Below are 23494 nucleotides of genomic sequence, written 5' to 3'. Positions count from 1 at the left end.
ATTGGTGAGTTTTAAGGGTATGCTTCTAAAATCCTCGCAGAATGGACTTTACACTCCATAAGGTATTCGCCAACTGTCGTACAGGATATTGAAAGTCCTAAAAGTAAATGCTTAAGGCGCCTGCAGGACGTTTACTGCTCTTTGTACTATATACTCTTACAGTCGAGATTATAGCAAGTTCGATGAATTATATGGAGCCTTGCATTAGTTCAAAACGACCAATAGATTCACTCAAGATTACGCTTTCAAAATTAAGAAAGATTTCTGGAGAGAACATAATGAAATTGGTAGGTGGTGCAGTCAGCTTAAAAATACAAATTTACAAAACCTTTTTTATTTGTAGATAGAAGTAAATAAGTTTTTGTTTATTTGAGATTTATTGCTAACGCATTCCCAACCATCTTCTAATTTTAATCTCCGGTCAACAAACGACACCTCATTTTACTTCCGTAGTATTTTTTTTCCAATCCCTCTTAATAAACAGAAAATGAATTAATAAATTGCATTACGCATTCGTATCGGATTAGATACAGACCTTTTTCTACCATTGGTACTTTAAGGTGTACAGTGAAATACTTCGCTGTGGTTTGAAGGGTCCATTCTGTGAGAATACTACTTTAAAAGAAATTGGAATCATTGATAATTTATCAATCCCGTAGTTTTGATGCTGGGATTTGGTTAGTGGTTCCTGGAGGAGTGAAAAGGCCATCCAGAGTTATTGCGTCTATTACACTAGCTTTTGGTAGATCAGAAAACTATATTTCAGTCTTTATTTAATCCAATAAAACATATATGAATATAACAATGTATTACTTGGTAATTTACCAGTTAATTTTAAGTAATAATAACACTTATCACAGATTGATATGAGACGGTAGATTGGTGGAACTGTACTGGTTTACATCTCTGCAGCTAGATTGTGTCAAGTGCACTACGACGGCCATCGTAGCTCTAGTAGAACCGTATAGAGTTCTAGTAGTAGCTAGATATAATTTATAATTTAGCCGGTGTCCAGCAGTCACTAAAAACAAGTAGCAACACTAAAAAACAAGTATACGGACATTGTTGGAGGGATATTTTTTATATAAGATATTTTGAGGCAAAGCAACTAGCTTTTTAAATATTTAAGAAAAATTGAAGAAAAAAAAATGGTTCCTACCTCTCAAATCATTCACCCAACCTCATTAAGGATCATTCGCCCAACCTCATTCAAACGTTTAATTGGGGAACAACTGTGTCATATATTAAAACTACTTACTTAATTCATTTCTAAATCTTTGGCTAATTTTATTCAACTAGAGGATATGAGCTATTCATGGTCATATCACATACAACGAATGGTGAATAAGCTAGTAAAGAGGTCTAAAATGGGTAATACTGAAAAATGCTGAAAGGACATATATCGCGGAAGTTAGTGGAAAATAAGTGTAAGGCCAAGTGTAAAATCAATGTAACTTCAAGGCTGTACTTTTCCTGCTACCATCACTATATCTCTTTTTCCACAAGTTTCAAGTTCTAAGATAGCACACCTAGTCTAGATAGATCACTATGGGGAAGAAACCTCAAGAGTAAGAGATATCAGGAAAGCCAAGTTGAACTTTATTGTATAAATATTGGTGAGAATGTCCTTACAACAGTTCAAATGAACCACATTTGAGCCATTTTCAAGATAATACACAGTTCCTCTGTTCCAGAGTGGTATTTTAGTTATAAAATGGAACACGTACTTATCTTTTGCAAGATACGTCCAACGCTACTAGCCATGTACTACCCTTGAGGTAGCCAAAGTAAGATTGTTGGTTCAGAACTTTACCTGACCTTACAGCAATCTTTATCCATGTTGATAAAGTGATCCATCAATCTTGTCTCTGATAAGGATGTTTTACCAACGACCACCCTTATTTTTTCAACTCATTTCATTTCGTCATCAGCCCGGTGCATAGTGTATCATCTTTATTTCGCATGATCACTGTGACTCTTTTTCGAAGGAGATATTGGAAATTTCTTTGGTATATCTTTGCTTGAACACGACTATTTGCTGTATCACAGCGTACCCATGGCCACTTTGTATGTAATTCTTTGAATAACCTTCTGTAATGGATTAATCCCAAGATCTCTGGTGGCGCACCTGATATGATTAGTAGTGGATCTCTAAATAGTAGATCCGAGGCACATTCACCATCACGTATTCTAATTATATAACTTAATGTTTTTCTATTTCATACCAATTTACTTTATTATTGGATCTTATGTAGTGTCGACGTAGCCTATGTGCTGGGCCTCTTAACAGATCCACTGTTCCAAAAAAACGAAACATTATTACATATTTAACATTCGATGAATTGAACACAAATTGTCCCAAGCTGGAAATCTTTAGTTTCTTAAAGTATATTATTTTTTTATTCACATTAGATGTAAAAAGGCTGTATGCAGTGACTTTCATTAGAGGGAGCTAGGTTACCGGTAATGAAAATAATATTTCAGTTGTTTTAATGAAATATTGCAGTACATCATGGTTTACTTGATGTAATTTATAACTTTATAAGGAAAATACCTATGGGAATGGTCCACTTTAGTTTTAAAAGGATGTTTACTCTTTATTTGATTAAGAAAATTACCATTTGAGGACTAAATGTCGGCAAAAGTGTATAACAACGTAAGTCCTAAATTTCTTTAATATTGCATAACAACAGTGGTAAATTATTTTTTTCACTCGATAGTGTATTACTTGCTATTATATAATATTTTTAAGAGAAAAAGGGAATCCGATAAAAAATTAGTTTTATAAATGGTTTTTGGGTCCCTTCTGAAATTTAGAATTTGACAGTCACTTGATTTTATTCTTTTGTCGACGATATGTTACTACTCATGTATGTTTGTCCGTATTAATACCTGTTTTAGCTAATTGAATTTTTATTAGACATTGTCTTAAATGTTTAGATTTGGCAGAAAATTGGTATCGCTTGGTCATAAAATCGTTATTAAAACGTGAACTTACGATTGGTTACTATTTCAGTTAATAAAATAAAATTTTTGAATGAATTTATTATAAATTGACATTAAATATGTATCTGTACATTATTAATAAGGATTTTAATATAAGTCAAAAATAACCTTCGACTTCGGCGTAAGTCTAGATAAAGAATCAGATCAGATCATCTTACTATTATAAATGATTTAGTTAAAGAAATATATATATTTGTTAAATTTATTTACTTACCATTGATCGTACTTCTGAACGAATGCGGGCACATTTACTTAGAGACAAATTGGCAAATTATTTTTTTTTAATGCTGATTTGAAGAATCTCATAATAGTTAAATTATAATTGTAATAAATAATATTTTTCAATGAATAGTTCGAAATAAAGTTAGTCTTTTATGTAATAGGATTCTTAGACTAATAATTTAACTACTCATGCAGTCTTGATTGTTAGCTTGTTAACAGCTATAGAGTTGGTCATTTTTCGATATCAAATTTTTCGTCTATTTGATGCTTGTGATTAAAGTTTATTCTATTTTAGAACAGTTTTACACTAATATAGTTCACGTGACATAGAACTTTCTTGGTAATTAGATTATCATTCATTTATCATTTATTTTAATTTAATTTTTATTAATTCATATACTTAAATAATTTTAGTTATTCATTTGGTAAACTATTTGATTTATTATTTATTCGGAACGGCGATGGAAAGATGTAGTGGCAACAAATGATGGACGCTACACTTACGCCATGTTCTCAGTATTGGGATAAGTCGGCGTGCGTATGTGTGTTAAATATGCTAAATAGTGGTTGCGAAAGTGCATTCTAGCGTGTTTTGTATATTTTAAGAAACTGGAAATACTATTTATAAACATTTCGAGATGACAACTGGAAATATGGTACATTGTCAGTTGTGGATGGGAGGAGTAAGTGCATTCATCTAGGGACCTTTTTTCATAAATTCTGTTCTGGCAAAATTTATCATTACTTTACCCTCCTTGTTGTAGCTGGAACCGTACATGACAGAGTCCTTTATATTGGCCTCCTTTCAGAGAATGGGGGAAAAACCTCTAAATGTTAAAGTAATGAGAAATAAGTTTACTGGTGAACCCGCAGGTTATTGTTTTGTTCATTTTGAGAATGATGATGAAGCTATTGATGCAATGCACAAACTTAATGGAAAAGTGATACCAAATACTACACCTGTAAGCTTTAATTGTTTATAGTACTTTATTAGAATTATTTTATTTCTATTCTTGTTAGTTGTTTATAAATATAGTTATTATTAGCTGTGAATTATATGAGGTATTCGAAGTAAACTTTATTCAATACAAGGTTAACTGTTTAAAGCATAATTATTATCATTACTAGCGTTTTGGAATAGAATATGGAGCTTCCATATTGGACTACAAAAAGAAGAAGCGTATTATATTGAAAAATTACTCAATTAGTATTTTCATGCCTGGTATGTAATTTCATGCACTTACTTTTATTGATATTTGTCGAGTATAAAATGTTATTATTTAAGTTGTCTGTATTCATGAAGATCATGAAATTTATGTGATGCTATACTAGTCATGTTATTAGGTGTAAGGTTTGATATTTTGTTTCATCACAAAACTATCCGTGCTTACAGCCAGTTAGGTTCCGACTGAATACTGCGACAAACCAAGGAAAAATTATGATGAATGAGAGGGAATTCTCATTATGGGTTGGAGATCTTACACCCGAAGTTGATGATTACACTTTGTATAAAACCTTTGCAGGAAGGTATCAGTCCATCAAAGCAGCCAAAGGTAACTATTGTTTACTTTACACTTAAACTGCCTCATTAACATATCTACAAAGTGGAAGATTTCATTATTTTAAGGTGTTCATGTTAATTGTTATTAAATTGGAAGTTTTCAGTAATCATGGGTGCACTGGGAATGAAATAATGCTGCCCCGAGCAAGATAGGTGAAATGATCGTCTAGTTGTCTTCTTGCATGCAGTATTTTATTTGTATATTTACTATTAAATTTGAAGTATATGTTGTATGATTACTTAAGGTATTATAATTTTATGATAGATATGTCAATGAGGGTGTGTTTTATAATAATGAGTTATGTTTCTAAATTGCATTGTTAATTAGTTTCTAGTCATGAAATTTATTAGGTTGTTAATTAAGTATTTTGTACAGTGTTTATTATTAATTGGAAATGATTGATAACTATTATTATTATTATTTTTCATGAGTTATGAATCTAATTATTATCTCATACAGGAAATTATCATCACTTGTAAAAGTGGTCTTGTGTTAAGGAACAACAGATTATTTAATACAATATCTATCCTATTTATTATATTATTGAAAAACATTACTATTTATGATAATATTTTTTAATATTACTATTCTGACAGTTTTTCAGTAATAAATATTTTCATTTAGATGAAATACCTTGAAAATATTTATTCAATGTTTATCAAAGCAGTGTGGGCTGTGATTTTAGAAATATTTTACAATAAATTATTTCTGGTTTTTGTAATTGTTTTATTATTAATGTTTGTTTTTTTCCCTAAGGTCCTCAAGTTACTTTGCTAGTATATAATTAAAAACTCGTGGGTTAGAAAGTTTTTATATATCAACATTTTATTATTATTATTTATTTATTTTATTTTATTTTTTTTACTATTTTATTTAAATAGTGATTTATAATGATTTCTTGTTTTTACCACCCAAAATACAGCTTAGATCTGTATTTTAAATTGTTTGCTGAAATGATTTTCCTTTTTATTGTATCTTGACAAAAGTTTATTATTGAATTTCATTTATTGAAATGAAAACTGGGCTAGTAAAATTATTATTTGTTGACATTTATGACATAAATGTTTGTTGACTGAAATGGTTTACTAAACTAATTATCAGTATTTTATAATAAACTCTTCATATAATGAAGTATAAATAAATATTTTTAGAAGTCCTTTTTTGGTTTAATTTTCTTGTATGTCAGTTGCTACTAATAATATAGTCAATTGAAATTTTTTGAATAAATTAAAAAAAATAAAGCAGAATGCCATAGTTTGTAATATCCAAAATATGGTTGACAGACTATCTTAGTCCCAAAGTACCAACACTCTAGCCCACCATGGCTTAATTTGTTTATATTGTAAAATTTATAATGTAAGTAAAACATGCAAAATACAAATCAAATGTTTTTTTAATGATAAATTAAGAAACATGATAATTGGTATAAACAATGAAAGTTACTGTAGTATCTGCAATTAATGATATGAATATGTTGCTATGATGGGCTAGTTTGGTTTTGACCTTTGGCACATCATGGAGTATTCAGAAACCTTAGAATGTAGTAGGGATAATCTGGCCCTTACACTGAAAAGTTAGAAGATTCGCCCTGTAGGCAATTACGTTTGTATTAGTTAGTTCCAGTTACTCTATTACAGTTCATTTATTATCTTATTAGGAAAGAAATTTTATTTATTTAGTTGTATAATAAGGAACCAAACTTTTCATTTTAATTCAGGAAAAAAATAAGCAATTTTTAATTTAAATTTAAAAATTCAGCACCGGATCAAAGACAGTTCATTTTTGCTTGCCCAATTTTTATACTTTGTATTATATTTTTCTTTTTCCAAACATCTGAACAAGGCTTCGAACAGTTAGCCTGTTATCAATTTCATTGTTTTTAAATTATATTATAGACATAGTCAATCCAAACTAAGGTAGTCAAAATTTTGAATATAAGTTATATTATGTTTCTTCATCAGTTATACATGTTTTCTTCTTCATTTTTTATGATGTTCAATCTTCTCACATGTGATTAATAGAAAAACAAAAAACTATTTTACTTATGTTCAATATTTTCTATATGAAAGGTTGTTTTAATTTGGGTATATCAACCTTCTATAATTATATGATGGACATATATCAATCTTAAAATAAATTAATGAAGTAATAAAAGGGAAATTTCTTCTAGAAAAAGAAAAAATAATACAAATTGCTAATAAATCTTTTTGAACTGTTAAAGGAAAACTTTCTTATAATTTTAATATTTTACTGAGGAAATTCTAATTAATTGTTTATTCTATCTGAAACAGTATCGTACAATAGCCCCATTAAACTCGACAATTCACAATGGTTCTTGCCATTCTATATTATTGATATATGTTCTTATCATTGATTTTTCTGTATGTTGGGTCATTTTATTTATTTTTTAGAAAACATTTGAGTTTATTGTATTGAGATTGTTTATGTGGGAAAAAATATAGAGTTATTTCTCCAATATTTTGATATTTGTTTTGACATCATCCTGCATTTGTTCCATTCATCTGTGTTGAGTATTAATCGGGATATATTGGTATGATTGTTCCTTTAACCTTGAGGTCCAATGGTTGGATATAGAGCTTCTGCGTTCTTGTTTCTAATGAATGATAACGCTTTAGTATGATGATATGGAAAGTGCTGATTATTAGTATCAAGGCAGTAATTAAAATGGCCAAATATACTTTTTAACATATATATTTATGTATTGTATTAAATGTTTCATTTTATGTGCCATAAGCATTGTAACTAACTGTAAATTGACAAATTATTATGTTGAGGTGGTTAATTTTATAATTCGTAGATTTTTGCCATTAAAAAACAAAAAGAATTCCATTATTAGGATTTTATATATATACACATATAAATGAATTTAAGGAGATAGTCGGGGGTGCTGTCAAAAAGAAACAAAAAATAGTATGTTTACCATTTTTTGTTACTTTTTGACTGCACCCCCCTACCATCTCCTTATTCTCGTATTTTATTTTCATTAATATTTTTTAATTAATTTGTTTGTTTTTTCAATATTTTTGTGTTTATTTTCATTTACTCTCTTACAATAATTAATTTATAAAGTTTCCATTAATATGTATGATATGCCTGTATCAATACTTCATTTAAAGCTAATTGCAGCTCAATATAAGCTCATCTCTTAATGTGAATTCCACTTTTTCTTGTCCAATTTTTCAAAAAGAAAATAATTGGAGAAAGACTAATATTTTAAAAGCTATCAATTTACTAATCTATTAAGATATAAAAAAAAGTTTTATTAACTTATAATTAAATAAAATAATAGTGGTAATTTGGCTTAAAATTGTAACTGTCCAGTGTTACTACTAGAAATATCTTCTCTGAAGCACACATTGTTGTATTATTGTTCTAAAACACCATATTATTTTTCCTATAAAATAGTAAAGACACAACATTTTTGTGGGTAGATAATGTCAGCTGCCTCCAGTGTGATAACAAGCCCTTTATGCAAGGTTAGGTTTCTTAGGTTTCAAAGAATTCAAGATAGTATAATGAGGTCACTCAACTAAATTTAATTCCTTTTAACATTGAATATAAGTTTTCCTTCCATGTTTCACTTTAAATGGTTTACTATTTTTTTTTTTTTAAACTTTTGTTACTATACCATAATTTCCACACTATGTTAGAGCATAAATGTTTAAGTATATGTATGCTTATAATCTCTTTTTTTAATTTAATGTGTTTAATGATTTTAATATTTAAATTTAATTTAAATTAAATTTGATGTCTCAAATTGCTCAGTAATATTCCGTGAATGTTTTGAAACTATTGCAGTTTTATATACCGAAAAAGTATTTTATTAGGTTTCATAATCTCCTTAAATGGCAGAGTTGCCAGTGGCCCTACAATGAGAATCAACTTCATTGTGCATTAGTATCTATTCACATTTTTACTTGAGGGCCTCGTACATTGTCAATATATTAATTGTTTTAGGGGTATTTTGTAGCAATAACATTGACACATGTGGTTTACCTGTATATATCACATTCAATAACATTGATCATGTAAGTTGGGCTTTATGTTGATATGATGTAAGTGATGTTTGATTTCATTAACTTATGATGATTCGTTTCAATATTACGGTTCTGTAGTCAATCTTAGCCATGACTTTGATATAAATTGGACAATAAATAGTTAAGGATTGTATTAAACATTACAAAGTCTGTTTTTAAGAATAAGATATCCATATCTAACAATTGGATGTTAAATATTAAGGTAAATAACATTTAATTTACTATTAATAAACACCACAGTTTTGTTACTCCATTGTAATATTGGTGGAGAGGATGGAAAACGATCTTGCGTTATAAATTAAATATGTAGTGTTGTATGTTTAACTAACACCACTTAAAGGGAACCATAGACAATTTTTCTCTTAAACACGCATAATTGAGTTGTTTTGTAAAATTATAAATGCCTAATAATGATTTAGGCATTACATATAGTTTTTGATAACTTCAAGTAGACCACTGTCCTCAAGTTATACTTGCTCAAGAAGTACAGTAAACTTAGGAGATTTTACTTCATCTTTGTCAGTGGAGATTAAAAAAACAAACAAATGAAAATAACTTTGTACTTTGATATCAATATGAGCTTGACAGAAGGTTACAAGTATACAGTTAGAAGTATAAACATTAAAATGACATAAGGGGTTATAATTAGTTGTTTCAACATTCCATCGAATTGTAAAATAAATAATTATACATATCCTTCATAATTTCTGTTTTCAAATTTGAAACAGAACATAGATAAATAGACCAGTAATGTGTAAAAACCTGACTTAACTTCACACTTTACTATTTTGAACTTATAAGTGTTATCAGATACTAGCTAAGTATCTATATGGCACTTTCACAAAATTATCGAAACCTGATTCACATCTATCTTAATTTTAGTCAAAGCCAATTGATTAAAATATAATAGATCAAAAACTAAAAATGTTAAAATAAATTTAACTACAGAAATAACCCTATCTCCTGTTTTTTTATAAGCAACAGAATTATTGCATTTCTCCTTAAACTTATTAGTGGATTTTTAGTGATGTTCCATATACAAAATAATGGAACTTAGTATAGTGTTATATACGCAGGCCTTCTATTAAACCGTACGGCTCTTTGCAAGTATATACAGTCCCTTGTGAATGTCAGCATATTGAAAGTTCGTACATCTGCACTTGTAGACATAAAGAAAGTGTATTAATATGTTTTTAGGAGAGTAGTTTCATTCAGATGTGGAAGGTACCCGGCTCCAGTTCCATTTTTTTGTTTATACAATATCATTTACAATCCACTAATGTGTTCAAGGAAATAACATCAATAACAATAACATACTGTTGTTAAATAGAAGTATAAGATAAGGTTATTTCTGTATTCCTTTTTTTTTTTTTTTTAAATTAAATTATTTGTTTGTTTTCTATTTAATCAAGAGTTTTTCTTCGGAGCAGTGGTAGCACCTATTAGATTCAAAATGAACTCAAACCATTGATTTTTTGTCATATAACGGTTCTTAATATTTAAATGATTTGCACATTCAGCACAGCACCACTCATGTCCCCTTGCAAAGAAGAATAGGGTTAACTAAAAGGGTTAATTTTTTTTCTATACTGAGATATTAATTTTGAAGTGAAGATGGTTTTCTCTATTAAATTTAAAAAATAATCACTACTGATTTAATTTAAGTGGATTAAGTTGACATTTCCTCATTTAGTTTTACAATTCTCAGCAGTTTATTTGTAAATGTTTACCTCAATTGTGAGTTGTTAATCAAGTTACATTTATGGTTGGATTAACTGAAGGTTAATTTTATTATATATGTATTCATGTATGACATAATAACTTACTGAAAATAGTGTGGAGGAAATTGCTCTTATAAGTTATAAGAGGAGGAATATTTAAAAAGGTATTTTTATTTGTTTTGTTTTTTTGAAACATTATCTATAGACGTTTTATAATTAAGTCGTTCTTGCTAGGTATATAGGTTGCCAAGTTGAGATGATATAATCAGTGGTCATTCCGATTTAGAAGGTCGATTGAATACCAATGCTATATAATCACAAATTTATTGACAGCTATGATTATCGTTTGGAAAATAATTTTTAACATAAACCAGGAAAACAAATATGTAATAACATTAATTCAAGTAAAATTAATTGTATGGATAATTATTTTAAGCTTTGTTGAAAAAAAAAATGTTGAATCAAACTTTTTTAAATCTTCAGCCTTATGTAAAGATTTTAAATATTTTTTAAATTTATGAGTTTGTTTACATTTATAACCCAAGAAGAATTGAAAATATAAACAAATAATTTAAACTTATTAAGATTTAAGACTGAAAATAATCAATTTTGAACCAAACATAAACCAATGAATTACTGCACATTTTTTAAACATATCTATATAGAAGAAATAGACGAGAGAATCAGTAAATTTTTAGGGATCGATGATCAAAAAAGTTAGGCAGCCGTTACTCTAGACATTACTAATAAATTACATTTTGACCCACTAATGTGAACTGTATTTTTTAAGTGGCGACTAAAGAGAAAATGAGAAAATATTGGTTCAATTTTAATGTATGCAAAATGATGGATCTGGTCAATTTTGCAGATTAATCATTTATTCTTTATGATTTAAATTTAAAATACTGAGCTTAGCAAGTGCCAAAATAGCCTCTAATTATTATTTTACAGTTCCTAAAATTTAAATTAGCATCACATGTTGAGATTTCTAACACAAGGGATCAAATATTCCATTATTGATGCTCTAGGAAACCTCGACATTTTAAGGCAGAAAGGAAGGAGATAAAGAAAACCTCAAGTTGAATTTAACGTCTAATCTAATCTCTAACATGTAATTAAATCTATCTAATATCATGTTAAAGATACTTGATGTGTTTTAATCTTTCTTTCTTGGCATTCGCTAGTATTGCAACTGTTACCTTCAAGGACCGATTCATAAGATATATTGTTCGTTTATTATGTGTATAGATGTTACAGAAATAAATAAGGAATGGACGACCCTTTAGCACCTATGTGTTAATGGAGGAGTAATTTTAGATAATACTGATAAGGAGTATCCATTCCTTTTCTGCTGGCTTTAAATAACCTCTACACGAGATTTTGTTATTGTAGAGTATGCAGTTTGAAACTATCTGTTTGGTTTATATTCATGTAATAAAAAAAAGATGCTAATTCAGAAGATGCTGTTGAAAGAAGCAGTTACCAACATGATAACCGCGGGCTGTTAATGAACAAACATAAAGCCTTGTGCATACAGTAGCTCATACATCATGAACCAGCCTCGATAGCTCAGTTATAGTCATACATCCCAGCTTTAAGTCTTCTTTTATCTTCGCTATCAGGCCTATCATATAATAGGCATTGAAGAAGAAAACAAAATATATTCTGAAGTACCTTGTTATGTTTGGTATTTGTTTCTTCAAAGACAGCTGTTCAAAAACTGAATCCAACTGTCTATTGATGGCTCCTAATGATTGAGACATGTGGTTGTCAAAAATTGGAACTGAAATTTTTTATGAATTGAAGTTTTTTGTATCACTGGCTTTTTTAGTGCTAATTTCATAAATTGTTGAAAGAATCTTCAGGAAATGTATTTTCTTAAGAGAATAATGTTTATATTAAGTTATGGTAAGAGATTCCTGTTTAAGCAGGAACATTGTAATTAACCAACATTTAAATGTTGTAAAAGTTGCTTTTTTCAGTTTCTTTGTTTTACTATCAAACACCTAAATTAGTCTTGGTTTTATGAAGATGGTTAAATTTCATTTTTCAGATTCAGAATAAGTGCTGAGCTGAATGTTAGTCTAAAACTAATGTTAGGTTGTTGTTCGTTGAAATAGCCAAACTATCCTAAACATACAATAAACAAAAATATAGAAATGATGTGAAAACAGTAATTCATATTTTTTTTTTCTGATACCCACCACAGATCTTGAAATTTTTGATTTGTGATAGCACATCAGCCTGGTCGTGGCTATTTGTCATACATTACTGTAATGACACAGATAGCCAGGATGTGGTTACCTTATCAGAGAATACTATTTATCATGGTTAAACAAAAGGTTATCAACAACTCAATATCTGGATCTTTTTGTTAAATTTGATTTTCAATCACTATAATATATGCTTTTAATATTTAGGTCAATTAATTAAAATTCATGAGTTATGGTTGCTTAGTTCTGCAGAATGTAATCTATGTGTCTATCCTAGAATGAACTCTTCTTAAACCAACCTGCTACTAAGGTGATCATCTTGTTATTCTGAAAAATCTCATTACCTTTCATGATCATGTACTAGGTGTATTGACATCCATTCTAGTGTTGGCGTTAGCTGCTTCAAATTGACCAATTGGTCATGCATAGTCCAAAATAGGATAATATTAGGTGTAATAGAAAGTTCTGTCCAATCTGGTTACATGTTCCAACAAATATTTGCATATTCATTTCATGTGTATTTTGCTCTTTTTTTGTCACTGAGTTTATAAATAATTATCTATTGAATAAACCAAAATAAAGATAATTCAATAATGTTTGAGATAGGTGTTACATGAGTTGAGTGAGAAAAATTATATGATCCCCGCTTGCATGGAACCCAATCAAACGCTTCTTGGACCAGACGATAACTGGGGATGAAAATTGGATTACTTACAAAAACATTGTAAGGGGATATTCTGAAACCAGAAACCTTCACATTTTAACAAAGTTGAACCTGAGTAAGGGAATGTCGTGTATATGGTAGGACATTGAGGACCAAGGCATTTTGAGCTGTTGCAACCGAACGAAAAGCTGAGTCTGGAGAATTACTATTAGCAATTGAATAAATTAGAAATAGCACTCCTAGAAAAGAGGCCGATGATGCTCAATAGGAAATACATCATTCTGCTTTATGAAAATGCTGGCCACATACTGCTTTGGGACACGCCAGAAACTCACAGAGGACTGTTTAGGCTGGGAAATTCTCTCGCATCCAGCATACTCTCTGGACCTGAAACTCTCCCAATCACCACTCGCCTCTGTCATTAAAACTAAGAAGATATTAGACAAGCATTAGTCCTATTTTTCATCTCAAGGAATAAGGGACTTTTTAAAAATGAAATATACAAATCGCCATCAAGCTGGCAAAAAGTCATAAATATTGATGGCTATTATTAAATTAAATTATTCTAAAAACGGACAGAACTTTCCAGCAGAACTAATAGTTCTGTAATGAGACAGGTGCATAACAGTTGCTTGTTAATATATGCTGGAGAGAACTATCTCGACATCTTTAAATTAAACAAATTAAAAAATTTGATCAAATTAACACTGTTGTCTTATTTTTTTTAATAGGTTCCTGATTTTTTGAATGTTAGGCTATTAGATTCACTTTAAAACTGATTTTCATGTGCGTAAGAGATCAACTTGAAGGTATCTGATTATTTGGAGGCAAATGTTTGATAAATCCCTTTCCTCTTCTGTGTACTGATGGGACTTGTCTGTTATTTCCTGTTTAATTCTTTATGCTAGAGTTTGATTTGTATTGAAGTGCATACAGAGCAAAATTAATATTATCGTTAACTATCTCATGGCATAGGCACAGGTTAGATCCAAAGTAACTAATGAGGAGGTTAGGCTGAATTTATTTATCAGTAATCAAATATTGATGAGTTAATGAAATCACAATAAAATTTTATTAATTAAAAAAATGATTGCACTTCAAAACAGGAAAAATTCTAAATGAAAGAATAACCTGTTAAGAGACTCATTTCCAAGGCAATCAGAATGTGAATGAATCTTTGTAAATAATTGGACTGACTTTGACGTCCGTCAAAACAGCCCTGAAGCCCTGCAACGTGGGGCGAAACTTTGGCTCAAATAAAAATAGTATACCCATTTACTATTTGAGTTTTTTTGACCGCACCCGGACCATATTCCATTCATTTATAAATAATTATGCAGAGGTTATATATCTCATACCCAACTGTTTACCTAGGAAAGAAGAGTTCTTAATAAATTTATTGAGAACTCTTGCTAGTAATGTATTATTTGTTTGAGAATAAGTACTTATCATTAAAAACAAAAAATGAGTAATTATGATAATCACTAATCACGTATAATAGGTTATGAGTAGTCCAAAACTAAAAGGCTCAACACTACATTTTAAATGTTGGAAAATTCCTCTCTTCCCCCCTCTCCCCTAATAAATAAATGATGTTTATTTTACATAATACACTAACGTTTGTGCTTATCTTATTTTTTTATTTAATTATAATTATTAAATAATGTTTTATTTAATTATACTATTCATTTGTGATATTAGGGTTTATCTTATCTTATTGTATTTTTAGTAAATGTTGTTATTATTCTATTGTGATTGCAAAAATAAGAAATGTAAACAAACAGTTTTCAATAAGTCATTATCATCCGTTTTTTTGAGTAAATGTTTATATGATTCTTTGGTGATTGTTAAAATAGGAAATCTAAACATTTGATTGAATGTTTTCAATATATTTTGCAAATACATGTCAATCGATTGCCTCTCAATCAAGATAGAATTTTGAATTCTAGTTCAATACCAAGTGAAATATTGAACATTTCCCTCACTTAGTATGCAATTTAGATTTTTAGTTTTCAAAGTATTTAAATTCAAATGTTCTATTTTATAGATTGATGATATTTTAAATTTTTATAGACTGATATTTTAATCAAAATGAAAAACACATGAAGCATCGGCCCTCACCACTTTTGTTTCATGTTAAGAGTTCCTTTTCCTCACAAAATCAATTTACTCCCTCCTGTATATTTTTATTTCTTGAATTATACTGTCGGTAAAGAACTTTCACCTCAAAAAATTTTATATATCTGTAATTTTGGATATATGGACTTTCCATAATAGACTATTCAGTTGTTTTTCTTTCTTGTTATTGATTAAGTTACATACATTTAAATCTGAATATATAATTAAGAATCGATGAAGTCATAAAGGTGTTTAGTGTTCTTTTTTGTTCTTATCATCCATTTTTTTTATCTTATGTTTTTGAAGTTTTAGTATGTGTTTATTTTCCTTTGAAATAACTACAGATTTTGCTTTAAATAAATCTTGATATTTTTAAATATGATTTACTAACTATGTGCTTTATATGGTAAGATTTTTTATGACCCCTTGTGTTCGAACCCTGTTTTTTTCCTGTTATTTTAAATATAATTGATGTAAAAACATTCTCATTAGATTTTTTTTTTTAAATTTATTATACATTTAAGTTGTATAATTTTTCTCAATTTAATCTGTTGAAAATATATACTTTTGGTTTATTATTTTTGATATTGTACCTTTCTAATCGACCAAGAAAAACACAAAATTAACTCTCACTCAAAATTTGAGGCTTAACATTTCGAGATAATGTAGATTCTGGTAGTTGAATGAAAAATAAATCCATCCGTTCCTAACTTTTATCCGAAACAACTTTCCCTATTTTTTTTAAATTTGGTACCAGGGTCCCTTCACTATGATTCTCATACTCGTCATTATAATCCACCATTGTGTTTTAAATTAAGCCAATTAATGGATTTATGCAGACAAATCTCAATCATTTATAAAGTTGGAGAAAAAATATTTTGGTTGTTTATAACATTATAATAAGATGAATAGAGTGAAAAAGTAAAGAAAAGAAATTCAAAAATGGTTAAAGTTAAAAAATAAGTTGAAAAGTCATTAAAATATATGTATATCTGTTTAAAATAGAATAGTTCACTGATAAAATCAATTAAAAAAAATTATTCTTATGCTGTTTTATTTTTTACTATGTGGGTTTAATGAGGTTCTAAAAATAGATTTTACTCAATCATTCTGATTAGTAATTAATTAAAAATAAAGAGTAATCATATTTATAAATATTTTTGGTAATTATTAAAAATTGAAGAGCAATGTTTATAAATATTTTACATATAAAAGTTTAGGAATCATTATCTTAACATTAAAAAAAAAATATATATATATTAAATGTTATCTTTTAAACTGGTATATAGCCTAATGTCTATATACCAAATATGGTACCATGTTTGCAATAGCTAAGAAATATATTTTTATACTGAAGGGTCGAAATGGTTTTAATGATTTTCATGAAACTCCTGAAGTCTTCACAAAGCCGTTTAACTTTTCATATATAGAATTAATCTGTGAGGAGAGAAAAAATTACTAAGAAAATAAAATTTAATTTACAAATTTTATTATAAATTATATATATCTAAAACTTCAATTCATACACCTCAGCCAGCCTGTAAATTATTGATGGATTGTTTTTTTTTTTTAATGTCATTTTATTTTTTAATATGTTATGTCTTAATTATTACTTTATCAAGCTTTGCCATTCTAGAACTTTAATTATATGTCTCTTCTGCAGTGATTCTGGATGCTAGCGGTTTCAGTAAAGGTTTTGGTTTTCTGAGGTTTGGATCAGAAGATGAACAAAAACACTGCCTTCAGCATATGAATGGGTATAAAGGTCTTGGAAGTAAACCATTGAAAATATCTAATGCTATACCAAAAGCTCAGCGAACACAGACGAATGGGCAAAAGTAAGTTAATGTGATATATTTATTTATTTACAAATGGGGAGTCAATCCTAAGGCTCATTTTAAACACCAGTCTCCCCTTCAATCCCACCCTCTCTCCCACTTCTTACTCTTCATCAACATAATATTTATTATGTAATCTTAAATTTATGATTTATTTATTAAAGATTCAACTATAAATTCTTTATTTCTATCGAATAACTTAGAAATGGGATAGAGTTGTACATTACATGCACTACTTAATAATAAATTTTCTATTAATATCACTCAGTACACAACACAGACGTAGGTTTTATTAGATAGATTTCATTTTTAATTGATGTTAAAATAAAGTATTATTGGTTCATTTAATAGCAGATAGATCATTTATTTGTCGGTTTTTAAATAATGATTAATTGTGATAGAATTTATGTACCTCTTTGCTAATTATTTATTTATTATAAATATGAAAATTTTTTTAGTGTTTACTTCATGTTGAATTTATTTTATTTTCAGTAACACTCAAGTGGTAGGCCCCCAGGGAAGCACCACTTACAATAGTACAGACTACTCCCATTACTACGACCCTTCATCATATTGGGGTAACTATCCTGGTTGGGGCTATGGTTACGATTACAACAGTTACATGGGCACTGATGGCTACCAGAACTATTATCAGCAACAAGCTGCTGTTAACTTCCAACAGCCTGCAGCCACGACCACCCAACCTGCCACAGTCCAGGCTGTTGTCCCAACTGCAGATCCAAGTCAGGATATTATAGGTATACATAGTGATGTAAATACTGTCCATAGCAATAAAAATTACTTAGGTTTTCTATACTCTATATTACCATTACTAGTTAAATACATTTTTTTTTTTATGTTAAGAAGTTGTTAAGTTCCAACTTTCAATTTTTTATTAGTTCTTGATATTGGAATATATAATTTACAATTTTATTTTTCAATTAAATTGAACAGTTTATCATAGGTTAGGTATAAGTCATTATTTATTAGCAACATGGATATTATGAATAATTATTTACCATAAATAATATTGTCTAAATGGCAGGCAAAAAGAATTGATAATTAATTTTTCTTCACATTACTTAGAGATGTATGGGCATTGACAGGAGTGTAAGCTTACAATGTAGCTCAACTTGTGGAATTGTATAAGCAATCAAAACTTTTACTGGAAAACAATGTACTTTCTGTATCAGGACATAACACAGCAATTACCTTTCTTTCCTTGAGGTCTATTGTTAAGAAAAAAGGATTTCATCATCAATCCTTACATCCATCAATCATCCTTACAACATCAATCCATACTTGACAAACTGAGTTTTCATAATCTCTGGCCACCTACTCAATACCCATGATATGTCTCTTAGTCATAAATGAGAATTTCAAAGAAAGCAATGAGAATTTTTTAGGTGTCACAAGCAACACTTGGTGTTGTATAAAATATACGTTTTATATTGATTGAATGATTTATATTTGTTTCATTTACCCCTAGCCCTGCTATCTATTTTGTTTTAAAACGTATAGAATACACCTATTAAACTACAAAAATTCCTTTTTTAAAGATATTTGTATTTCCAAAATGGGTGGTTAAGTTAAAAAAATGTATAGCATGTCTTTTAAATTTGATTTAGTTAAGAATATAATATAACGCTGAATAAGAATATAACGCTGAAATCTTAATCTCAGACCTCATAATTAGGAGGATACCTAAATCATCTTTTAATTTCTACAACTGTGAATATAAAAAAAAAAGGTTTTAAACTTTCACTCTTTTATGTTTAATTACTATTAATTTGTTTTTTAATTCTTATTTTCAGATCATTCTCCTTTCATTGATGTTGAAAAGGAAAATGATGAATATGCTAGACAATTTTTTGCATTTTGGGATGATGTCTCTGCAAGTGGCTGGATTGATCCTGAATATTTTGAAGTGAGTTTCATGTTTTACTGTCATTATTAGATAAATAACATATTGATTAGAACTTAAGTTCAAATTAATATTATTTAGTACTACTCACAAAACCATTCTTATTTTACCATTTTATTTTCTAGATAATAAATATCATTTTATTAAGCACATATATGTCATTCTTTGAAATATTTATGGAGTCTATAGCGTAATAACTGATTCTGTACATTTTCTATAAAACAATTACTGTGCTTGGTGTTAAGTTAAATTGGATTTTCTTGGAATTTGAAATTGTTCTAAATGTATTAGGAAAATTTCTGGCAAGCTTAATTAAAAATTAAACTTTAGTCCATCACACCTTGATTATCACTTGAAATTCTCTTTAGATTTAAATATTCATTGGATAAAAACTAAACCTAATTTCAAAATACCTCTCTATTCATTTTTTATATTTGAACTTCTGTTCTGAAAGAAAAAGCTGTCTGTTAATTGGAATCTTATTAAAACAATAGTAGATATATATTTTTTCTGATATGGTAATTTAAAATACTGTAGGAAATAATAAGTACGGAAACGGTGGGTGGGGAAAATAAAATTTGATATTTCAGATACAATTTTTTTAATACTCTCCTTGAATTTAAGCTTAATTTTTTAATAACACTATGAGGAGATGGGAATGTTAAAAGAAAAACCACACCCTCTCTCAGAAATCATTAGTTACTTCACTGTAATTTTATTGAGTTAGTTTATTGTAATTTTACCCATACAGTCAGTATTATTCATGAAAGTTTGCATCAGTTTGTGGTTAAAATAAATTTTACTGTTTAAAGTGATTAAATCATAGCATTGTTCTCATTTGAAAGAGTTGACAATTAGTTTCTATACTTCTGTTTACCAATGTTATAAGTGAATAATTTATTGTTTGCTTTGTTCAGAGCAGACATCTGTTGTATAAAGTAAAGTCGGTTTTTTTTTTTAGTCATTAATATTGGATTTGTGTTTGACATTAACATTGATTGCATTACAGTGAAACTTCTCTTTAAGGACACCCCTCTTAATGGATAAAAATATGAAGGTCTTGGCCAACATGGTACAAACTTGAAATTTTCTTAACAAAATAATAATTTTGGAAAGGGAGAACAAAAACAAACACATTAACATCTAACCTATAACTTATGATAGGTAGGGGAGTTATGTCAAAACTCAAAGAGCTAATACAAATAATAAACAGTACAACCTCCCCTGCTTAAATAAAGAACAAAACATATTAATTGATGGTCTGACTTGACCGGCTAGCTCGATCTTTCACTCGAAGAGACTTTAAATTATTTAAAAATTAAGTCTGTAGCGCTTGGTCAAGAAAGGTACCAAAATCTCAATACCTCGCTAAACTGCGAAGGGCTATAGCAAATTCCATTAGGCTTTCATTCCCCTGCCTTGTTTTAAAGAAAGTGTCCCTTTCTTGGAACTAATTTCTGGTGGGGTCAAAATGTCCATAAAGCAAGGAAATAAGCTACACATAGGTCCTGTCATTTGGAGAATCCGGTAAACAGAGATCCCATAAATTTTGACAAGACTCAGGTCCTGTTACCCTGAAAAGCCAAGGCTTCCTCGAAGTTTCCACACTAGCAACTAAACTATTATGCGTTTCCACTTCCACTTCTGAAGGTGCAGGCAGCTTCTAAAGCTGGAAGATCATTAATATTCTTTGTTAATAAAAAATGATGGAACATGTCTAAATAGGAGTCAATGTCCTTAACACGTGGCTGCCAAAAGACTCCATTGCTGATCATACGATATTCAATATTTTCACTGACCACACGATGTTCCATACTTATGTACAATTTGCACACAAAAATTGACGGCTCTTAATAAGAACTGTTTCCAACATCCCATCCTTGTCGCCAATGAAATGTTCTTAACAAGGGAGAACAAAAACAAACACATTAACATTAACTGAACTATACTCTAATAACTTATAATAGGGGAGTTATGCCAAAGAACTAATACAAATAACAAACATTACAAAATTTAGTGCATTTAAACTCAACCCCTCCACTCCAGATGGGGTCATCAATTTTATTTCCCATCAGCACTTTTTATTCCTCTATAACAAACAAAAGTCATAAAACATAAATTCAAATCTTACAATTCCAGAACTGGATTTGTGGGACATTTATTCTGAGAAAATTATACCCAAGTACATAGGTACTGTTTTTGCTGAATATATTAGAGCAAAATTGATTAAATTTTGTTAACTAAAAATCATGAGTTATGTATTTTATTTACGAATTTTTCTTTATTTAATTATATATTAATTTTTATGCCAGATTATTCAGAAAATATACAGAATGAATGAATAATAAAGCTGAAATATTAACTTGCAATTTTATTTGTTATTAAATATAATATTTACAAAATATTAAATACTTGTAGTCAGATGCAGTTTGTATTTCAGTAGTTTACATTAACCTAAACATTAGAAAATAAATATGAATATAGCCAAAGTGCAAACAAATAAAAACATAACACATTTTTCGTCTTCTTCTTGGATGATGTTATTTCATAGTAACCTAAAAATCGCAAAAAACTAACCACAAATTAAAAAATTAAAACATAATACATGTATCTTATAAAATGATCGTACTATTTTTTTTTTTTTAAATAGTATAAAATCAGATGATTGATTTTTTTGGAGATACTAGGTATTTGTTTCATTGATAAAATGTCCACAATTATATTATTCCATTTTTGTGTCCTTTTTATATTTACTCCATCTTAACGGACAAAATCATCTTCCCCTTGGGTGTCTGTTATATAGAGGTTTCACTGTATTAATGAGATTTACAAGTTGTGATAGATGAGGCACAAGACTGTGTCATTGCTGGGGAAATGAGTATAACTGTAGTGAAGCTGCTGAAATGTGATCTTGTTGGGGTGGGACAGAATAATAGAGCTGGTGAAACAGCCTAGCGATAAATAATAAAATTCATTTATGTATTTATTTTGATAACAGATTTTTATTATGATTTATGAATTCATTTGCTTATGATAGTCTTGATTGTATTACTATTATTATTTATTTTTTTCTAGATGGAAATGAACAAGTTGAAGCCAACAATAATAGACTGAAGACTAAGCTGTGATCTCATTTGTACAATCATGTAAATAATTTACCCATCACTGATGTGATATGTACTATAGATAACACATTGTATATTTTATATTACATACGTTCATGTAAATTCAAACGATTGTTTATGTAAATAATGAAGAATGAAAATAAATAATTGATTTATTTCTTTTTATTAAAAAATACTTATATTTAAAGCATTATGGCAAAATATACAAAATAAAGAAAGTACATCAACAAAACAGGTATTTCACAGCTTCTTCATATACATACAGCAATCTTACAAATCTTCTTCAAGGTTTTCTTGTGGAACAACAGCCAATAGTTTTTGAAGCCATATAGTCAAACCACCTATGAAAATATAGATTATATTATAAATTTTATAAAATAATGTAATATTTTCTAATTTTAATTTTAATTAAACATTAATTTTTATTCTTTAGGTTTAGTTTGTAGATATATTTATAACTCAAATGAAGACTGGATAAAGCTAAAGGTGCTGATGCAGAAAACTGTTATTCATAAAAAAAATAAGTTGCTAACTAAATGCTAAAAATTATTGAAATGAAGTCAGTATAAGAGCTGAATATTTTAAAAATAAAATGCAATTTTTTTTAATTTGAAAAAGATTCCAAGAGCCCATCACATACTTTTGTAGTCTATAATAAGAACCTATAAGTTGGTCTTAGAAAATTTGTTTGTATATATATGTTTGTTTTGTGTTTTTGTATAGACTGAGACCAAATTTCTATTTGGCACTTCTACTCTACTCTCTGCCTTGACCATCTAAGTACAGATATTTGTTGAAATTTATTAACTAGTTTTTGTATATTAAAATGTGTAAGCATATCAGTACATATAGGTAATGAAATCAAACAAATGTTTAAGTTAAAATTTATTGTTTTAATGTACAAGTAAATATTTTATCCATAGGAAAACACCTTATATTTAAAAAAAATTTACAAATGAATAAAAAATGATACTGATTATTTTTTTAGTTGTTTTTATTAAAATCCCTATATTCATGATCAACAACATTAGTTTTTTTTCCTG

At 28.6% G+C, this 23494-nt stretch overlaps 2 protein-coding genes across 2 annotated transcripts in view; one reads left to right on the top strand and one right to left on the bottom strand.

Annotated features, from left to right (window-relative positions):
• Nucleotides 1–3515: 3515 nt before the first annotated feature.
• Secp43 (tRNA Selenocysteine associated protein) lies at nucleotides 3516–23434 on the top strand. The gene is made up of 8 exons (XM_014423465.3): nucleotides 3516–3568; nucleotides 3643–3911; nucleotides 3993–4190; nucleotides 4622–4781; nucleotides 17228–17402; nucleotides 17895–18160; nucleotides 19217–19329; nucleotides 22402–23434. The coding sequence occupies exons 2-8, from the start codon at nucleotides 3867–3869 to the stop codon at nucleotides 22438–22440; spliced, it is 996 nt and encodes a 331-aa protein (XP_014278951.1). The 5' UTR covers nucleotides 3516–3568; nucleotides 3643–3866; the 3' UTR covers nucleotides 22441–23434.
• JhI-21 (Juvenile hormone Inducible-21) overlaps nucleotides 22588–23494 on the bottom strand; it is a 67615-nt gene continuing 66708 nt past the window's right edge. The window contains exon 8 of the mRNA XM_014423461.2: nucleotides 22588–22792. Within this exon, the coding sequence (XP_014278947.1) occupies nucleotides 22722–22792 (71 nt within the window). The 3' untranslated portion in view covers nucleotides 22588–22721. The remainder of the gene's footprint in view (nucleotides 22793–23494) is intronic.

The sequence above is a fragment of the Halyomorpha halys genome, unplaced genomic scaffold (assembly GCF_000696795.3).
Source record: "Halyomorpha halys isolate HHAL.00 unplaced genomic scaffold, Hhal_1.1 Scaffold423.1, whole genome shotgun sequence".
NCBI lineage: Eukaryota > Metazoa > Arthropoda > Insecta > Hemiptera > Pentatomidae > Halyomorpha > Halyomorpha halys.
This window is presented reverse-complemented; position numbering and strand designations above follow the sequence as displayed.

What these genes read in the sequence shown, in the direction of transcription:
- Secp43 (XM_014423465.3), top strand. Translation starts at nt 3,867, where the DNA reads ATGACAACTGGAAATATGGTACATTGTCAGTTGTGGATGGGAGGA. An exon ending in GTCAGTTGTGGATGGGAGGA is followed by an intron (nt 3,912 to 3,992) that starts GTAAGTGCATTC and finishes TCCTTGTTGTAG; the next exon opens with CTGGAACCGTACATGACAGA. An exon ending in ACACAGACGAATGGGCAAAA is followed by an intron (nt 17,403 to 17,894) that starts GTAAGTTAATGT and finishes TTTTATTTTCAG; the next exon opens with TAACACTCAAGTGGTAGGCC.